The sequence below is a fragment of the Podarcis vaucheri genome (genome assembly GCF_965113315.1).
Source record: "Podarcis vaucheri genome assembly, chromosome: 3".
NCBI classification, from domain to species: domain Eukaryota; kingdom Metazoa; phylum Chordata; class Lepidosauria; order Squamata; family Lacertidae; genus Podarcis; species Podarcis vaucheri.
The window spans coordinates 55,037,631-55,059,277 of NC_138761.1; the positions used below are offsets into that span (position 1 = coordinate 55,037,631).

General features: G+C 41.1%; 1 protein-coding gene across 5 annotated transcripts in view; it reads right to left on the reverse strand.

The window, feature by feature from the left end:
* The window catches only part of MAP3K4 (mitogen-activated protein kinase kinase kinase 4), a 77,416-nt gene that overhangs the window by 29,061 nt on the left and 26,708 nt on the right, over positions 1-21,647 (reverse strand). For all 5 annotated transcript variants that reach the window (XM_082215178.1, XM_082215175.1, XM_082215174.1 and 2 more), the window contains exons 2-3: positions 6,845-7,032; positions 2,864-4,239 (exon numbers count right to left, since the gene is read on the reverse strand). In XM_082215178.1, the coding sequence (XP_082071304.1) occupies positions 2,864-4,234 (1,371 nt within the window). In that variant the 5' untranslated portion in view covers positions 4,235-4,239; positions 6,845-7,032. The remainder of the gene's footprint in view (positions 1-2,863; positions 4,240-6,844; positions 7,033-21,647) is intronic.

Sequence of the window (21,647 nt, forward strand, 5' to 3'; positions counted from 1 at the left end):
GGTATGACTGTACTACCTATTTTACGCCCAAGGCTATGAAACCAACATGGCAACAGTTCATGTAATAAATAAATGCTCATGTAACTAAACATTCATATAGTCATAGAATTGAAAGGGCAGAATGCTCAAAGTCTTTTTTTTTTACTTTGCACATCATATTCCATATTATCACATATGAAATTACCATACTTAAGTAGTAAATAACTTTGTCAGCATCTCTCTGGAATCAGAAATTTATAATTTTAAACAGACACAGTAAGCCAGTTACATGTAATTATACTAGCCCAAAAATTTAAACATATTAAAGCTGCATTCCTATATACACTTACCTGGGAAGATGTCCCACTGAACTCAATGGGCCTGACTTTTGAGTAGGCGTGCATGGGATTGTACTGTAAGTGTCTTAGTTTTCATAAATGCAACATCCAATTTGCTTTTCTTTATACTACCTCAGACACATTTCTGACATTTTGTGCATTTATTATTAGATGACTGCTTCTCATTATAGTATTATTTCAGAAAACAAAATATTTCAGGAATGAACATGCTAAGAAATACACCTTTGCCAAAATGTGAACTTCATTCTCCTATATACTAAAATACATTATTAATTTCTGCAGAGCAAAAAACAGTGCAAAAAGTCTACATCAGTATCTTCTAGAGCAGGGGTTGGTAACCTGTGGCTACCCATATACTGTTGGATTGCAACTCTCACCATCCCTGGCAATTGGCTATGATGGCTGGGATTGAAGGGAGTCCAACATCATCTTCTGGACAGCCACAGGTTAGCTGCCTTGTTCTAAAGAAAGATGTCTCCACAATAAAGAAAATTTACCTGGAGTAAACTTCAATATTAAACATCCCTTTACAATGGCTGGTTGTTAAAATTATTATTAATAATAATAATAATAATAATAATAATAATAATAATAATATTCCAATCCTAGACTCCGAAGTGAGTTAATTTGGAAAATGGAACCAGTCAATGCCTCAATTCTTTTTTACACCTCACTGTTCACCATCGTATTAGATGATGAGACCTTGTTAGATAGGTTTCTTAACATCCCATGAGGTTTCATTTCACAAGACTTAGGATTCTTTATAAAACAGCTGAAAGGTATGAACTCTATAAGCAATGATAATGCCATCACTGGGTAGTTAACACGACAGCGATGCACATCTCTCCACATTCACATTTTAAAAATCTGTATTGCAGAAGAGCAGATTAGATAATGGGAAAAACTTTCTAGCAGCGATCATTTTCTTAATGGAAAAAAACTGCACAGAAAAGTAGCAGAACCTTCTTTGGACAATTTGAGAAAGTAGCTATAGTAGATAATTATGATCAGCAAATCCAGTCTCAAGGCAAGGGTCGTCTTGATGTGCCTTCTAATTTTATTCTACACTGTGGTTATTCAAATTAAAAATGCAATTTGATATACAAAGCACAATAAGGCATCATACCCACATGTATATTTTCAATTCAATTCCCATACAAGGTTTACAGTATAAATTAATATGCTCAAACTCATATATTATAATAAAAGAAAATCCAGTATCTTTAAACCAGGCTTTATCTTCTTCAGAACACACATTTGTCCTTGAGCAACCCCCCTCCAAACGCCATGATGAACACAGACATTCTGGTGTAATCTGAATGATACTTCAGTAGCCATGGAAGAGATTGAAAGAATGGGGAGAGTAATGTGGAAGTGATTAAATGGGTTGCCACTCATACTTCATTTGTTGGTACAACCACAAAACCAAGAAGCTGCTATGCACACCCACATGCATACCATAACTCTCCCCTTCCTAACAATAATGCATGCACCCAATAATGTCCAGCACACTACAGTTACCTTGAAAAGAGTCTTTTATTAGCTAAAGAAGGCTTATTTCAGTGGAGGGAGGGGGAGGGACAAAGGAAGATCTCTGAGAGCATGAGGATGCCCATGGGTGTCATGATGTCAACCCATGAAAGAGTGTTGGACTACAACCAGGGCAAGCCAAATTCAATTCTCCACTCAGGCATGAAAACCATGGCTTGGTGACATTGGGCTGGCCACTGTATCTCAGCCCAACCCACCTCAAAAAAAAAACATTGAGGATGAATTTAGATGGGTAGGGGAACAACTACACACAACGCCCTGAGCTCCTTGGGCAAAGGGCAGAATATAAACCTAATAAAAAAGGAAATAAGTCATTAAGTTTCATTTCCATGCCAATCCGTATTCTGAAATTCAGAACTGAACAGATTCCAAGCATGCACTACATTTCACTTGGGCTCCAGCAAGGACTCCTATAAGAGCTTTATTTCCCCACACTTCACAAATACAGGAAAGTTTTCTATTTCATTTCTGTGGGGCTGGACTCCTAACTCTGCCATACATTAACCAGTACACAAAGCATCCCGTTTTGAAAGTCTAGCCTTCATTTCTAGACTCTGCCCATGACTTTATGGGTGGTAACAACTATGATCCAAACAGGAAGGGAGGGAAGGAAACTGGACTGAAGATCCACCGATGGGAGAGCCAAGAAGAGAAGCCTTCCTCAGCCCTCTGTTCTTCAAGGAGAGATTGGGCTCAGCACCTCATGCAGCCAGGGCACATGCAAACTTCCAAGGCCAACATGGGAGTTCCACATTGGGTTTTTATATACGATACTTCTCCATTAACACATTGCAGTGATTAAGATGACTCATTAACAAGGCATTGCATATCGCAAAACAACTATGTGCGTATTATACAGAAGAATAGTTTCCAAAGAGAAAATTGAAACAAAGGAACAGTTTCCTGAAAATCTTTTAGCTGCGTGAAGAACCGATTCCCACCCACCCCCCACCCCCGTTCCTCCCAGAACCTACCTCCAACTGCTGATCGCTCTTTATCAATGCCATTCGGGCCCTTTGCAAGGAGCCGTGCATTAACTTGTGCAGTCTTAAAATGAGCTTTCGCAACCCCATTTGTTTCAGTGCTTTATCTACAAACGGTCTATAAATAGAGGTCAAACAGTGTCTGCTGCACCCCATCTCACCGCTGCACTCCGTAACAGCCCAGCAGGTTGAGTCGTCCTCAGATTCAAGCCTGTCAAGCTTTCTTGACAAATGGTCCTGTGCCTGAAAGTCAAAATTTGGCTTATTGGCAAAATTATTCTGGATGGCTTGTCTGAGTTCCTCCACACTCTCCTGAGAGATTTGTTCTTCATCTTCACTTTCTTCTGTGCACGCCCCCGAGGTTCCCCTATCGTCCTCCTCCTCCTCATCCTCTGGATCGTTGTCCCTGAATGGACGAGGAGAAGGGATTTCAAACACTGGCCAGCCAATGTCAGAGAGATCCTTGATGCCCAAAACAGTTCCCATAATCCTCAGTTTCTGGTTTAAGTCTTTTGTAATGTTCAACCAGAGACAGAGCGCCTGCACCCTGTCCTGAAAATCCCTCGCAGCATACTTTTCGTAGTCACTTTGAAGGGCCTTCAGAGATGGATAAAGTGCTTCTACGTATTCTAGCAGCTCCATTATCCGCTTTACCTGTTCAAATGAGACCCGCTGGCGATAGAGATGCTCATGGTAGCTAGAGTAGTCCATAGCATTAGCTCCATGAGCTGCTTTACACTGTCCTCCTGATGTACCATTAAGACTAGCGCCACTGCCTAGACAGGAGAGGTTCCCATAGTTCACTTTGAAAGTAAGGATTTCAACAATAATATCTGGGATGGCTTGGCGGGCTGTGTACAGATAGAAGTCTTGGTCGTTAATAGTCCGCCCCGCGTGCCAAGCTTGCAGTTCAAGCCAAATTAGTTCATTGGATCGGTTTAACTCAACAGCGGAAGTGCTCTCCTGCCCTTTCTGCTCTTTGTCCTTTTTCTTGGAAACTGAGGTAAGCTTTAACAAAAGCCGCAGGGTTTCAAAGAACTTTAAGCGGTCCGCTGGGTAATCAGTACGAGAAGTCTGGCGTGTAGTTTTGGCTATAGGCACAGGTACAGATACGAGAGGCTTCGCATTGCTGCAGCCAAGGCTGAGGTAAGGCTTATTGAGATCAACATCTGGAATTGACTTTTTTGGCAAGGACCCACCAACTGTGTCCAACATGAACGAGCACTGGACATTTTTCTTGTGATCCCTCTCAGTTGTCCTCAGGGTGGCTCGGATCTTTTTCCCCTGCTTATAGCTGTGCTCTTCAGTGTTCTCAATGGTTTTGGCGTTGTCTTTGTTGGACAGCTGGCTTGGCGAGCTCATCTTCTCTGAAAATTATAAGATAAAAATTTTTTGCACCAAAAGTAAAAAGTTCACTTTTTAAAAAACGCACTCATGCCCTGTTTTCTTTACTCCATTTGTATAATATTCCAGTTCTGTGATGTACTAAACACACATGACACATACTCTCAAAACTTCATATTCTGTTCATATTCATTAGACACCCTTACAATTATTTAAACAGTTCAGAACTCAATGTAACACAAGTGGTTTTAAAATACTGTGCCCCATATGTTTTCAAGTTCATTGTCATAAGCAATGTATTAAATCAGTGGCTATCCAACTGGTCTTTAACAACAGCCAGAGGTAAAGTGGCAGAATGTTATTTGTGGCTACAGGTATGGCAACAGCACAGTAATTAAACACTGGTGCCTCAGGGGCTGCATTAAGAAGTTCTCACGGGCTGCATTTGCAAAACTCTGATTTATTAAGTTCCAGTTACCATACAACCACTTCTTCCCATACAGCTTTGACAGCTAAAGATATGAAGAAAACTCTTGTCATGATTGTCAAGGGGCTTCATCTAGGTATCACAAATTATTTCTGGGGTTTCTTTGTTCCCAGGGCTCTTTCTAGGGGCTCAATTTAAACCACAACCAACTCAAATATTCATATTTTCCTGAACAGTCATGACAGATTTAATAGTAATAACTGACAACCACAGAAAAAAATTCTGGAGCACATTTCACTCCCTGAAATCAAGGCAATGCTGAGTCACTTTGCAACTAAAGGCAGACATAATGATACTGTGGAGCTTTTAAAGTAATAGGTTTAGCTCTGAAACCATGCTAATGGAAACATTCTGTTGTACTAATTGTAATTATGAGAATTGACTTCTCATTATAATTATCTCTTTTGCTGCACATGGCAGCTGGAATGAGTGACTAAGAAGCAATTCTGGGAGCACAAGTCTAATGGAAGGGAGAAGGAGGATTTTTGCTCTCTCCCCCTACCCCCCCCCATCCTACCCTGCCCTAACAAGTTTCAAAAAAGAAAATGTTGCATAGAGAATGAGAGTTGTTTTTAGCAACCATTTTTGCACACTTATGCAATAGGGGGATATAATTGTAATAGATCCATTGCCCTCTCACAGAAACTACCAGGCTCTGAGGGTTGGAGAAAACTGCTATAGCAGTTTGCTCCATATCTGAGTTCTATACTACTGGTATTGGGGGGGGGGGTAAAGGTATAATGCTCTCGGGGGCGGGTGGGGGTTTCAGTGCAGTATAGGTTCCCATCTCTACCACTTTTCTTCTACTTTCCAGCATCATGAATCTTCTGTACTTCAGGCATTGCTGGGGAAACTTCTGTGCTGCTCTTGCCATGAATCACAAATTACGTACTATACATGTTGTACCTGAACCACTAACCGCTTTAACAGAGGGTGGTGAACTCTCTCTTCCTGTTACATAAAATAAAAAGGAACTAAGTGATATATGTTCAACCTAGTTGGCGAGCAGGTTCAGCACAGTGCCTAAGAGAAAGAGCTACAAATCAGAAGTCCCAAGTTCAAATCTTGACCTATTATGGGCTTGCCAGATGGTTGTAGAAAGCCACTCTTTTCAGCCTCAGATCCCATTCATCTATATGGGGATTTTAAAAAATTGACCTACTCTAATCTGTTGTGTTAGGAATGTGGAGTATTCTAAACATTCTGCAGCACTTTATAAATGTAAAGGTACCCCTGCCCGTACGGGCCAGTCTTGCCAGACTCTAGGGTTGTACGGTCATCTCACTCTATAGGCCGGGAGCCAGCGCCGTCCGCAGATACTTCCGGGTCACGTGGCCAGCGTGACATCGCTGCTCTGGCGAGCCAGAGCCACACACGGAAATGCCGTTTACCTTCCCGCTAGTAAGCGGTCCCTATTTATCTACTTGCACCCAGGGGTGCTTTCGAACTGCTAGGTTGGCAGGCGCTGGGACCAAACGATGGGAGCGCACCCCGCCATGGGGATTCGAACCGCCGACCATGCACTTTATAAATGTTAACAATTAGTATGGTAACAATGAAACAGCAGCATAAACTAAATGGACTTCCTATATTCACAGAATGTAGCTATTTTACACGAAAAATGCTAACTAGCATGCTGTACTGTTTGTGAGCTACATTAGTATGAGCAGTAATGTGAGATTTGGGCAGAATCATTAATATCATCAGCACAGCACAGAAAAATAAATATCTGTCAATACTAATGTTGTGCATATGGATGCACACAATGGCAATGAAGGGTGTTCTGATAATCTTCCTGTATGATTTCTTGGAGAAAGCACCTGCATTATTGCTACAAAACTCTGTAGAAAAAATGATTTATCTAATCCTCAGGGGAGCAGTGAGACACATTTGTCCCACAGGATATACAGGTGACTATATTCAAGGCTCCTCTCTTAGCCACTATCAGAGTTATTAATAGGGGAGGAGTCATAGCACAGTAGTTGGCAATCCATGTTTTTCCCAGTTAAATCCTTCTGGAAGGAGCACCGGAGAGGCACTGCCAGTCAGAGTAGACAACATTGGGCTAGACTGGCTAACTTTGAACCCTCTAGCTGTTTTGGGCTACAACTTCTATCCTTTCCAGCGTATCACACACATACCTCTTAAAAAGCGGCCGGTAGGTCTCCCAACGCTATTTTTCAGATGCTTCGTTGACGAGCGCTTATTCTGCCGTGGTGTGCTAGGAGGAGAGGTTCCATAGGAAGTTTCAGCATTTTCTTCATCAGACAAGTCCTCGGGATCAGATTCGGAGATCCTGCCAGAGACATCTTCAGACTTACTGTCTTGCCTAAGTAGCAAAAGGAATTGAGATATAGAGGTCAGTTTAGAAAAGGCAACCCATTAGTGTGTCTCCACCCTATCATTGTGAACTTTCTGTACACTTGCCACTCCCAGGTGACATACAGCAGCTCTCCCAACAATGCAGCTCCCCACCCCCACCCCAGCTTCTCTGTCTGAAGTTGGAAAAGGAAAAAGAAAAAAGAAAAAAATCCTCCCCCACTTACCAGCAAACAAAAAGCTAGAAGTGGTAATATTCCTAGAATAGCATGGTAAGGTAACCCTGTATACTCTTGTGCCCATAAAATAATAAAGGTCACAGATTTCCGTAGCACAAGGCAAACACAAAAGGATTAGAATTGCATTAAATGCCTAGAAATGAAGGTAAGCACATCTCTCTGCATGTGAATGTCATGCGCTCCCAAATCCTTCGTGGGACACCAATTTCCATGCACATACACGCTCACATGCCCCTTGCTTGGCTGGCAAGGTAACAGGGTACCAGATACTCCATTATGGAAGTATCTAGCCTCACACACCAGACATTTTGAGGGTCAGAAGCTACCCCATCTGATTAGCTAATGCAGTGTTTCCCAACCGGGGGCCACATGCCCCCCCCCAGATATTCCAAGGAGGCCCCAGGTGAAAACCAAGTAGGCTAGGGGGCCACAGAAGGAAGTGAGAAGTGAATTTTAAAAATGATTTTTAAAAAATCCTGATGGCTGGCTATCTGCTTGGCCAAGCGCAAGAGGGTAAGGGGGCGGCCCACCAGGGACCAACACTCCTTTTTGCCATGTGTGTTTTCTTGGAGCAGTCATGGTTTGTTTCTGGTGGGAGAGGGTGGTCGCTGAGGCTCCCGTTTTGACCTGTAGAGCCCGCAATCCAGAACCTTCAGGTGACCTGGGGTGGGGCTGAGTGAGCCAGAGATGCTCGTTGCTGCCGCCAGTGCTGGACCTGGTGGCAGCCTGGGCCTAACTCTGCAAGGCGGGTGCAATTCACCCCAGCACCTAGCAGATCAGGGTCTTCAGATGTTGAGGAGTGGGTGCAGGGCCTGTCTGCATTGTTGGCCTGGCTCTGCAAGGCGCAGGATGAAATCCACCCCAGCGCCTAGATGAGCGGGGTCGTCTGATGCTACTGTCTACTCTGAGTTCAGTGGGCCTTACTCCCATGTAAGGGTGTGGGGGGCTATAGTATTTTATCTAGGCAGCCAGGGCTCCTCCAGATGACAAATCTCTTTGCACCAGGTCAGTGAGGACCACTTGCTTTTAAAAATTCTCCCACATATACAGAACTCCCTGTGCACCTTTTGGACATTATCTATAGGTTTCCCGCTCCATGTCAAATAACTGGGGTCAAATAAGCGTTGTTTACTTTTTACAATACATGGAAGATGGATCTTGGGGGGATCTTGACTCTCCTTCCTTGGAGGTTTCAAAGCAGAGGTTGGATGGCCATCTGTCATGGATGAGTTTAGCTGAGTTTCCTACATTGCAGGGGCTTGCACTAGAAAGATGACCCTTAGGGTTCCTTTTCAGATCTATGATTCTATGTTTCCTGCTTCAACAATATTTCATTATGTTCCTATCATTCTACTCAACTGTATTTTGCATAAATTATAATAATTATAAATAAAAGATGTTCTATTTACAAACAAAACATTTAAATAACTATCTGTCTGTAGGAGGGGGCCTGGGCATAGCTAGGATTTTTGTTAGGGGGGCAGAACCTCATATTTGTATTGACTTTTACTTATTGGGGGGCAGCTGCCCATTGCCCCCCCCCCCTTGGCTACCATAAGTCTGGGGCGGGGGCACAGGAACGAAACAAGGTCGGAAGGGGACCACAGCTGGAAATAGGTTGGAAAAACACTGAGCTAAGGAGATAGAACCGCTACTATGGAGAACAGCCACCCAGAGGCAGAACACTCACTTTCCATGCAGGAAGTCATAGCTCCTGCTCCCTGCATCTCCAGAAAAGGCAACATATGGAAGCAGGCTTGGAAGAAATGTCTACCTGAGAAACTAAAGAGCTGCTGCATTATCAGCATAAATAATACTGAGCTCAACTGACTAACACTCTGAGTCATTATAAGGCAGCTTTTTATGTGCTGCCCCCTCCTGCCTTTCTTTGTGTACAGTGGTGCCTCGCAAGACGAAATTAATCCGTTCCGCGAGTCTCTTTGTCTTGCGGTTTTTTTGTCTTGCGAAGCACAGCTATTAGCGGCTTAGCGGCTATTAACGGCTTAGTGCCTATTAACGGCTTAGCGGCTTTAAGAAAAAGGAAACAAACTCGCAAGAACTCGCAAGACGTTTCGTCTTGGGAAGCAAGCCCATAGGGAAATTCGTCTTGCAGAACGACTCAAAAAACAGAAAACTCTTTCGTTTTGCGCGTTTTTCGTCTTGCGAGGCACCACTGTACTAGAGTGGGAAGTACAGCTTTTGAAATCTCACTGAGATGTAGATGGGAAACAAGGAGCAATACTTCAGAAGGACTAGAAACTTTGGGAGGATATACATCAAAATCAGCCTTCTGGTTTACGAAACTTGTATGCACCTAGTTGTGAAAGGGATGGCAAACTAATCCACCTACGCCATTAAACCTTCCAGGAACTTTCTTAAATGCTAATGATAGCTTTCTTTCACTTACATGCAACAGGAAACAAAGGTCAGTAAAACAAAGAGCACTGCTCTATTTGATCCTGGGACAAAGCTTTCAGACATGACTTCTCCAAACCACAAATAAATGCAAACACAAACAACTCCAGCTATAAGGCAGACAGATACCATCTCAAGATCTGGCTCACAAAGTTTCTGTGTGTCAAAATTTTGTTTTACTATTTTGAAAAATCACTTTGAAGCAGACAAGGGCAGCATGTGATGATTAGGGAGCACAAAAATGTTTGGAAAGATGCTTTATTATGTTAACAGTCTAGAAATCTGGGCTGCAATGTTGTTAACTGGGGCTAGATGTTTTGAATTATGCCAGTTGCTTTGTAACTACACTGGATTCCAGTCATTTTCCAGAACCAGCTCAGAGTGTTGGCTTTGACCTTAAAAAACCTCAGCAGTTTTCAGCCAGGTTACATGAAAGGTCCCTTCCTCTCACAGGTTCCTACACAAACCTTGAAGTCACTGTCAGAGGCCACCATCAAGCGAGAGCTGGCCTTTCAAAACTGATTTTGGCTTTTTGAAGTTTTAAGACATGTCTGTGCTTTAATTTTATTGCTTTATCTGTGCTGTGGTTTCTTTTATGTTGTAGTCGCATTTTTACTGCATTTTAACCCATATAAATTATGCAGCCCGGAGAACTTTGGTAATGAGGTAGCATAGCATTACTATAAATAAATAAAATAAATCATACTTCACTGTGAGGCAACAGAAGTTTGCTAAACCACATGCTTAACCAACTTGTTCCGATCTACAGTTTCTAACAATTTGCCTGAAATCACTTATATTTTTCATGTTCACTTCCGCAGACTTAAAACCTCACCCACAACAACCAAGCTAAATTGCAGCCCTGTTTATAGACTTGAATTGATTATGCTTTTACCAGAGTCAACGCTGTCCACATTTGAGAATCAAATTCATGATAGAACACTATCTAGAATTCATATTATTGTCAACTTGCCACGTAAACGCATTCTGCATTAAGTTTCACTTTTGTCATGTTTCATTTGATTTAGCACTCTCAAGAGAATAGCTTAGAACTGAGTCACTTCCTAGCCTCATTATGTATTTAACCCAAAGGAAAGAATTTGGTTGCATGGTATTATTATTATTATTATTATTATTATTATTATTATTATTATTATTTATTATGCTTAATTGTGTCTCTCATACCTTGGTGTTCTGATAGCTTTCTCAATACCCTGGCAGGATCCAAGATACAGTGGTACCTCAGGTTACAGACGCTTCAGGTTACAGACTCCACTAACCCAGAAATAGTGTTTCAGGTTAAGAACTTTGTTTCAGGATAAGAACAGAAATCGTGCTCTGGCGGCGTGGCAGCAGCAGGAGGCCCCATTAGCTAAAGTAGTCTTCAGGTTAAGAACAGTTTCGGGTTAAGAACGGACCTCCAGAACGAATTAATTTCTTAACCCGAGGTACCACTGTACTCATGTTCATTTTAAAATACCTGGTTCTTCTTCTTTTTAAACTCTAAATAGCTAATTGTCAATTCATTTTTGGCCCAGCTTTTAACATTTATTTATTATTTAGAAGACTTTATAAACTGCTCAGGAAAAGAATCCTTGCAGAGTTACTTAACTAAGCTTCAACATGCATTTATATGTATTTATTCCTTTTTGGATATCAGTTTATGAAAATTAAGCACTCCAATGTCTTCTCTCCAGGGACAAATGGGTGGGGTATAGTAGTAGTAGTAGTAATAATAGTATTTATGAATAAAAAGTAAAAGGATTTACACTACTTGTAGTAACTGGCAAATTACAATCTGTGCATCTTCTTGTAACTTCATGCTACCTTCAGTAGTTTCCCCGATAACTAAATCAACACAAGACAATGGGGAAGCTACAGTAATAGCTGCATTAAGAATGACATATTTCTATGACAACACACTGTTCCTACCGTCACTGCAGGCTACCAGATTAACTGCAGCAATTTCAGCATGGACAGCAGAAGCTGATATTTAGATGGAGTGGCCCTGTTCCCCTACTACACCTGTTGTGGCTGTGAGATGAGAGAACCCATGAGCACAGCTACAGCCCCAGAGCTGCTGGTGCCACAGCTGAAGCAAAAGATATAAGAGTTACCGAACTGTGCAGCATCAGCATCAGAGCTAATCCTATGATAACAGAAGTTAAAACAAGCTTTCACTGCTGAGACAAAGTGCTACAAAAATATGCCAGCTTCTCAATTTACAGCTGCAGCGAGTGCTAAAGGAAAAATAAAAGACTGGGTGTACTTGAGTTCAAATTTTGGGTAGGTGCAGAATTTTCCAAGAGACAAGAAATATGAATTCTATATAAAAAGGACAATATGGTAACTGAGCCTTTCTCTACAGATCTTAAAGACAAAATAAAGGTGTAACTCCCCCCCCCCCAAAAAATAGAAAACTAGATGTCAGAAGCATAATTCGAAGAAGGGCGGGGGGAAATCCTTACACTTGTGCTTTTGTTTACGAGGAGAAATACATGCAAAAAATGTTATCTTTTATAATACCTTCTGGGTTATATTACAATGCATCCTACCAAGGGAGTAAGGCAATCTTAACCCCTAATTTGCTCAGCTGAAGGGGGTGGAGATGTCCAACCACCTGGCTGCACTGAGCTCCACTGGGTTCTGTTGGCAGGAGGCCTCCACTGCTACAGAGGTCCACAATGCATCCGCAAAAAGCATGGGTAGGCAGAGCTTGGCAGAAAACCCAAAAAACGAGGCATTTTGGGGAGTAGAGCTAGGTCAGTCAAGATCTGCTGGATCCTGAGTTGGTCTATGTATTGATGATGGGCATAGAGCTAGTACAGTGAAAATCATCTTTTTCATGGCCATGGCCCTCATTACCCTTCACTCGGGTTGGGGGAAGCAGAAGGGTTACACTACGTGGGGCTACCTTTGAAGGTGACCTGGAAACTACAACTAATCCAGAATGCAGCAGCTAAACTGGTGACCACATAACACCGGTCCTGAAAGACCTACATTGGCTCCTGGTACGTTTACAAGCACAATTCAAAATGCTGGTGCTGACCTCTAAAGCCCTAAACGGCCTCGGCCCAGTATACCTGAAGGAGCATCTCTACTGTCGTTTCTGCCAGGACACTGAGGTCCAGCTCCGAGGGCCTTCTAGTGGTTCCATCACTGCGAGAAGCCAAGTTACAGGGAACCAGGCAGAGGGCCTTCTCGGTAGTGGCACCTGCCCAGTGGAACGCCCTCCCATCAGATGTCAAGGAAATAAACAGCTATCTGACTTTTAGAAGACATCTGAAGGCAGCCCTGTTTAGGGAAGTTTTTAGTGTTTGATGTTTTATTGTGTTTTTAATATTCTGTTGGGAGTCGGACAGAGTGGCTGGGGAAACCCAACCAGATGGGCAGAGTATAAATAATAAATAATTATTATTATTATCATTATTACTACAGATACAGTGGTTCATCTGTCACTCCATTCAGTCTGCTCCTAGTTATCTTTGGTAAAGCTAACCTTACTCTGTAATGTTTCCAATTAAAAAGAGTATTCTAGACCAAGAAAAGCCAGAGCTGAAATGTTTGGAGAGTATTTAGATCAGCATTAACGGTTTATTAGATTTGATGAGGTAATTAATTTAGTACGAAAATCTTAAGACGTTATTGTAATATCACCAGCACATAATTGATAATCTCTGCAAAATACCACTGCTGACATTTAAAATATCACTCAGTCTAAGCCAAGAGAATTGGATAAAAGAGCAAGTGCTTATTTTATGCCTGAGAAAAAATGAACTGACTTTTAATGTCACCATCTGTCAGGCTAATGAAGGAAGAATAATCCTCTCCTCTGTCACGATGAAGTCAACTCAGAAGAGATAAGAATGTTTATTTGTGTGAAATATATTTACAGCTTAGAAAATAAAGGTGACAGTTCTAAAGGAACTAGAGTATAAAATGAGAATTAGCAAATTTATTTCATTTCAGATTCTGGCTGTTCCCCATAGCAGGTCAAAAAAAGGAATCAGGTGATTACCAAAGTTAAGGACCAAAAAGGTAAGACTGACTCCCTACTATTGCATAATTCTGATTCTTAAGCACAACTGTGAAAACTTGAAAATAGTTCCTATGTATAGCACCATGTAGCTAGTCTCTTCCTCTCCCATAGCCTTCTTTAAAGAATCATTTATAGAATGAGCAGAGTCAGTGATGGAGATGTGAATGCCCAAATGGGAGATATTTTGAGGAAATTATTGCTTAAACGTTACAACCAACTCAACAACACTTGTTTAAATATGTCAGAAACAAGAGCTTTCAGTAAGCAACTGGACTGTAAGATGATAAATGCAATTCAAGAATGACAGAAAAATTGCAGAGAAAGTGAAATAATTATTTGCATCCCGCTTCACTCCAAAGGAATAGGAAAGATACCCATGATTGAGCAGATGTTATCAGTCAAACAGATGTGAAGCTCTAGGGCTCATCAACAAATTAAGTATTATATCACCATATCTAGACAGTAGCTATTAAAGATTAAAGAACTAACATGTGAAATTGTTGGTCAAATGGAACTACTTATTTTAAGCATTTATATTGCACCATCAAGGCCAGGTACGCACAACACAAACCAACCAATATAAAAATATATAGAATCATGTCATCAAAACAAGCAGAGACTGCTAAAATAATAAGCTAGGACACTTAAAATGCCTAGGTAAGCAGAGAAAACCAAAATGATGCCTATGTCAGCACCTGCCTTGCTTATAAAGGGGAGGATACTGCATAAGTAAAGCAGCACCATGTTTTGAAACCTTCAAAACTGACAGATGGAAAAAGGATATTAGATATACTGGGAGTACAGTAGTCATTAATGACCTGCAGCAGAAGTAAAGCCAGTAAAAATATATACTTTCTCCCGGGGGAGCAGGGAGTTGGAGGAAAAAGAAATTTGCTCTAGTTTGTGACATGAGCAGAATTTGTAAAATACTTAAGTACTTAGCAGCCTTCTGTGGTTCTGAGATCACCAGCTAGTCAAATAAAACCCTTTAGCATTTCTGGCAGCTCTTCATGTTCTCACAATCGAAGAATGTAATCAGAACTCTTGGTTCTCTGTAACTGGCAAGATCAGAAACTGAAAAATATATTTGTTTCTCCATATTTGAGTATCAAACTTTAGTACGACATACAAAAGATTTAATATTCTGAGACAACCTAACTTGAAATTGATGGAAAAACTAGTAAGGGCTTTTAAAATTCTATCTAAAAAAACCAAGAGACGTGCATCCATGTCACCATCCCCAATTTTTATACCATTAATCTTACAGGATGCATGAACAATGATTGACTAACTACCGTATTTTTCTGTGTGTAAGACTAGCCCCCCCCCCAAAAAAAATAATGTCAAAAACTAGGGGGGTGTCTTATACACGGATATATCTCCCCCTTTTCGTAAATCTGAGTCCCCCCAAGGGGGGCATCTTATAGGCAGAAAAATACGGTAATTTATAACTGCAAATCCTGCTCAAAAGACTGTATCAACTAGTTATCCACAAAACGTCAAAAATAGGAGTGTTAACATCAGAAGAAGAAGAGTTTGGATTTGATATCCCGCCTTTCACTCCCATTAAGGAGTCTCAAAGCGGCTAACATTCTCCTTTCCCTTCCTCCCCCACAACAAACACTCTGTGAGGTGAGTGGGGCTGAGAGACTTCAAAGAAGTGTGACTGCCCCAAAGTCACCCAGCAGCTGCATGTGGAGGAGCGGAGACGCGAACCCGGTTCCCCAGATTACGAGACTACCGCTCTTAACCACTACACCACACTGGCTCTCCTAATGTTAATGGCATTAACCATTAATGGCAAGAGCAGTAGCAGAACTAATGGCTGCATCTAAGCACTTTTACCTCCTAAGCCTCTTGATGACATTGCCTAAAAGCTGACAGTGGTGATTTGGTATTTGTGCCCCTCTGTAGCATTACCCATGTTTCCCCAAATTTAGATATTCTGAACTTTTATTGCCCATCCAACAATGACCCACATTCTATATTAGGTAGGGAAATAGTTCTACACAGGAACAACACTTTTCTTTTTCATAATATTTTTATATTTTTCCCCAACTTTCTACAAACATTCCAAAACTGTAAACTAATCACTATGCAGATTGTTCATGACATATTAGCTTCTCAAATCCAGACTCCCTATGCACTTACGGAATTACGTATATCACAATTTTTTTATTCCATTCACACTGCCTCCTTTAGCTTAGACTCTAAAAGTATTGTACAGTTGTGCCTCAGAGGTCGAACAGAATCGATTCTAGAAGCCCTTTCGACTTCCAAAACATTCGAAAACCAAAGCACAGCTTCTGATTGAAGCTCCTGCGGGCAAACGGAAGCCGCGGAAGCCCTGTCGGACGTTCAGCTTCCAAAGGAACATTCAAAAACCAGAAAACTCACTTCCGGTTTTCGATTGTTTGGGAGCCGGAACATTCTGACTCCCAAGGCATTCAGGTGCCGAGGTACAACTGAATTAACAAGTGGGACATGCAATAAAATATTGAAGTGTAGAGTATTTCTGTTCACTGTTCCAGACCTACAAGATACTCCATTTAGCTGAAATCTGAATAGTTTTATATTTTGCATGAAGACTGGGTGGATAGCTCAGTTTTAGCGCTGATAAATAATTACAACAGAATAAAATGCATCTATTTTCTCAGTACTAATAGTTTGAAAATATAGGCCCTCTAACTAGAGGCAATTGACATTTCTTTGTTCATATGGCAAAGGGCTTACAAAGTGACTCAGTTCAGATGCAACACCAAATGATGTCTTGTCAATACATGAATGAGTGCTGTTAAACTCCCCAATTTCCCTGTGCCCTCCTTATCTTCCCAGTTTCACATTTGCTATTACACCTGAACAACAACACTAGTTTGCGCAATCCAATGATTGCCTACTTACAGAATTGGAAACGATATCTGAACTGTGGTTGCCATTTCTGAGTTAAGATGTACTGTGGTTTGAATCATATAATTGTAGGGTTGGAAGACACCCTGAGCGTCACCTAATCCAACTCCTAGTCCAAGGCAGGAAACTCAACTGAAGAATCCATGACAAATGGCTGTAAAACCTCTGCTTAAAAACCTCCAAGGTAGGACAGCCCACAACCTCCCAAGGGCGTCTGTTCCACTGTCAAACAGTTCTTACTGTCAGAAAGTTTTTTCTGTATGTTTAGTCAAAATCTCCTTTCTTGTAACTCAAAGCTATTGGTTTGGGTCCTATAATCCAGAGCAGGAGAAAAACAAGCTTGCTCTATCATTCATGTGACAGCTCTTTAGATACCTGAAAATGGCTCTTATCTCCCCTCAGTCTCCTCTTTTCCAGGCTAAACATTCCAAGCTCTCTCAACCATTCCTCATAAGGCTTGGTTTCCAGACCATTGCTTCATCATCTTGGTTACCCCTCCTCTGCTCACATTTTTTTGCTTTAAGTCTTAACCAAGTCAGTCACTTTACAACACTTTTTCTGCTTAGCAAAAAATACGTTATTTTCCCACATGAAAACTGAAAATTTATCAATCATAGAAAATTAGCAACCATTCTTTGTGTTGTGCTAATTTCTGAGTTCTTTTACGCAGGATTATTTCAAGCAAAAGCAGACCCACCTAGTGGTGCCATTGCTGCCTGATGCCTTTACTCTGCCTAAAAAAACAAAAACAAAAACAAAATGTATTGTGAGAGAGTACTAAGCCAGGCTATAATATCCTGAGAACTTTTGTTATGTGTAGCCTATAAATATCTAAAATGAAAGAATAAATAAATAAATCCTTGCACTTTCTATAATTAATTCTTCTTCCTTTAGCTTAGAAGACTGCATTTATTACCAAACACTTACCAGTGATGCTTATCTACATTTACAATGACTTCCTCTAGGAAGTCAGCCCGCACAATTTCTGAACAGAAAACACCAATGTTTATTCACAATTTATTGAATTCACAATTTCAGTTTAAGATACACTGGCTTGGAACTTGGATCTGAAGTCAGTCAGTTGAACTTAGTTCCCAATGAGTCTTCACAAACAGTAAAATTCAATGCATGTCTACTCAAAAGTAATTTCCACACAGTTCAATGAAATTTGATTCCAGGTAAGTGCATATATGAATGTAGTCTATTATTACAAACTTTCCATGGTTATTTCAATGGGTCCTAAGTGCAACTGACTTACCCAGAATCCAATTCATTATCTCACCAAAATCAGAAACATATATTTTTTAAGTTCTATGCAATTCAATAGAGCAATATGTAGATATGCCCTCAATTATAGTTAAAGCTAATAACAATTGTGCTGCTAAGGATGAAATTCTATTGACATGCACCCAAACATTTTCCTTTAACATAGAGATGTTGTTTTGCCACCACAGCATAGTCTACATTCCACAAAGGCCAATACTACTGGGTTGCATAACAATACAGGCAGCCTTGAAAGCATTAATTAAGCCACGCAGTTCAAACTAATTCTTTTTGCTATGACTGCTGCAACAGCAGATCACCTGAATCATTTTCAGAGACCATGCACTATAAAATCATGAATGTTCCAAATTAATAAACATGAGAAGTATGGTAATTTCAAATTAATTATGAAAGTGAAATTTTCAGAACAATTCCTCAACAGATTAGAGTCTGGCTATTCAATGCCTTATAACAAAGAGAACAGGAACCTCTGGGCACTTGGAAATTCAGCCAGCACTGGTAGTGCAGAAGCCACATTACAACTCTAATCTGCTCCATTTGCAGCTTCGCCATTCACCACAGGGTGCTTGCTACAGAAGGAAAGATGGATAAAGAGGGCCAGGTGCAAGTTAAGCTGATTTCCTGTTTTCCAGTTCAAATGCCATAAGAAAGACCAACGCAGATTGCATAAAGACCTTCTTTCCCAAGTAACTGGATATTGAAAAACAATCTTCTAGGCAACTGAAAAATCAGAATATAAAAATATAATACCTTACTAAAATGCTTATACAATATTGAGTATGGTGAAACTGAAGTATCATAGGCATCAAATGCACAATTTTTAAGAAAGATCAGTAGCATCACTATACTATCAGTTGACTGGGGAAATCAGTTATGTAAGCACTCGTAGAAATTAGTGGTTAAGAGCGGTAGACTCGTAATCTGGGGAACCGGGTTCGCGTCTCCGCTCCTCCACATGCAGCTGCTGGGTGACCTTGGGCCAGTCACACTTCTTTGAAGTCTCTCAGTCCCACTCACCTCACAGAGTGTTTGTTGTGGGGGAGGAAGGGAAAGGAGAATGTTAGCCGCTTTGAGACTCCTGAAGGGGAGTGAAAGGCGGGATATCAAATCCAATCTCCTCTTCTTCTTCTTCTTCTTCTTCTTCTTCTTCTTCTTCATGGTATTCTACATCACTAATAACATGCTTTTCCTTGGAGAGTTTCTCTGGTCACAGCCTGTCATATTTGTGATGGTGGAAGAAGCTGGAGGATGGCATCAGCACATGGGTAGGCTCAAAGGTACTAGCATCCTCATTTTTGCTCAGTACACTCACCATTGCTATGTGGCACCATCCTCTGGTGAGTATGATAGGAGAAGACTGCAAACCTTGAAGTTGCAGAAGTGGCCTGGGAACATCCTGGAGACAGTTTGACTATCAAGCAGCAGAGCCAAACCGACCAGCTTCTGAAGCAGAAAAGGGTTGAAGGGGGTTTCCTTCGGTGGGTTTGCCTAGACTGTTTCAAGAACTAGAATTTTTGGATTAGCTACTAATACTAGCTCAAAACTGGCTCCCCACCAATGTAACCTAGTGCCCCTAGTAAAACCTTGAGGGTTAGAACAGATGTTAGCATTGAAATGAAAGGGGTTAAACACTGAAAATAAAAAGCTCATAACCAAATGTCTCAGCATAGCATCTGCCAACTTTTGACATGGGACATAGAATCACAGAATTGTAGAGTTGGAATAACTCGATGTATATAACTGTATGCATCAACAACAACTTTTCAGTCTGACAAGTTATTAAATTCCCAAACTGGTATCTTATTTACATAATCAGCTTTGTTCTTTCTCTCTAGCCCTATAAACACATTTATCCAGCACTAAAACCTGTTTCATAAATTATACAGCAAACACTTTCACATCAGCAATTCAGAATTACACCCACATAACAATATGGATACAATTCTGAAAACTTCTTGTGCTGGAATGCACATGCTATGAAATGTTTCACCACTCACAAAGCACACAAGTATATTTTTGGGTGGTCAAGAAAGAGGCTAGTCTGGTGTAAATCTGGAAAATACATTAGTAATGTGTTTTCCAATAGTCTAGTGCAAACTGAATTAAATGTCCCTCATCTTTATTAACAGAGGTAGGGTGGGGACTCAGTTAGACTTCTATGCTAAGGGATTGACAGTTGCGTGCCCCTCAACGGAGAGGTTTAAAGGATCCGCCGGCCTGCGCAGGCAGCCGAGGGAGGAACAAGCTACATTGGTTCTGGCTGATATGGCTTCTTCCTCCTTCAGCAGTATGAGAGACAGAGCAAGATGGCGGTTTCACCTGGCAGTATATTGTGAGTGGAACTGCTGCCGCTCCCGAGTCCCTCTACCACCAGTATCTGGCTGCAACTTGTTTCTTCCTTGGTGCACTGGGTGCTGGAGGCAGAGGAACTCAGGAGCGGCAGCGGTTTCACTCACAATATACTGCAGGGTAAAGTCACCATTGCTGTCTGGCCCTCATACCAGTCCTAGATGATGTATCAATGCATCGTCAAGGCCTACACACATGCAGGCAGGCCCAAAATGTTTTTAACATGCATACTTAAAATGATGACAAATCCATATTTACAGAAGACATGCAAATGAATCACAGTGTGCAGCTACAGAATAGATTACAACCTCAACTGTTTTGAGAAACCCCCCCTTAATATGAACTAAAAAAACTTAAAAACAAATTTAAGGATTTGCTTTCATTTGCTGAAAATCAATTATGACCACACCAACACTCATGTCCAAATTAGGCAGATTATGAATAAACAAGAGCCATATTACTAGAAGGAATTTTAAACAGGAAATTCATGGGTCCACTTCATCCATGTAGCAGAACACTGTACAGTGGACGCTCGGGTTGCGACATGATCCGTACAGGATGCACGTTCGTAACCCGCAGCGTTCGCAACTTGCGTCTGCACGGGTTGCAATTTGCCGCTTCTGCGCATGCGCGACCTCCGCAACCTGGAAGTAACCCGTTCCGGTACTTCCGGGTTTCGGCGGTCTGCAACCCCAAAAAAACGCAACCTGAAGCGGCTGTAACCCGAGGTACGACTGTACACCCAAACAAAGCACCCTCCATTTTTGTTAATCAACCATTTAACTTGTAAAGATAATGCAAACACACCGTTCTACCCCTCTGCTTGTGCCAACATTGCACACATCAATCAACAATAAGTAACCTGGTAAACAATATGGATTATGTGTTATGTACAGAAGATACTTCTATTATATGTGTGCCTGTACATGGACTTAATTTTAGACACACAACAATTATGAGTTTCACTTGATTTATTGGACTCAGGAATTAAACCACCCAGGAACTATAAAAGAAACATCTCAGGATTATACATATTATTTGCAAAAGCATCCACCGACTATTAGGCTGATTCTACTTTCTGCTAGGCAACAGCACCTTGATCTCTTATGCCAGCCAGCTCTGCTAATGGAGGGGGGCAGCCACAAATATAAGTTTTCCTATGCAAGCTTTTCATGGTTCTGTTACATGAAATGCTAGAACCTCGGATCACCCAATGAAAATTATCAGTAGTTTCAGGTTAGACAAAAGAAAGTGCTTCTTTACACAACAACACATAATTAACTTATGGAATTCATGGCCATAACATATGATGCCATTAACTTAGGCCTATCAATGGATATTAGCTGTGATAATTAAGTGCAACATCCATGTTCAGATAGTATGTTAGACAGT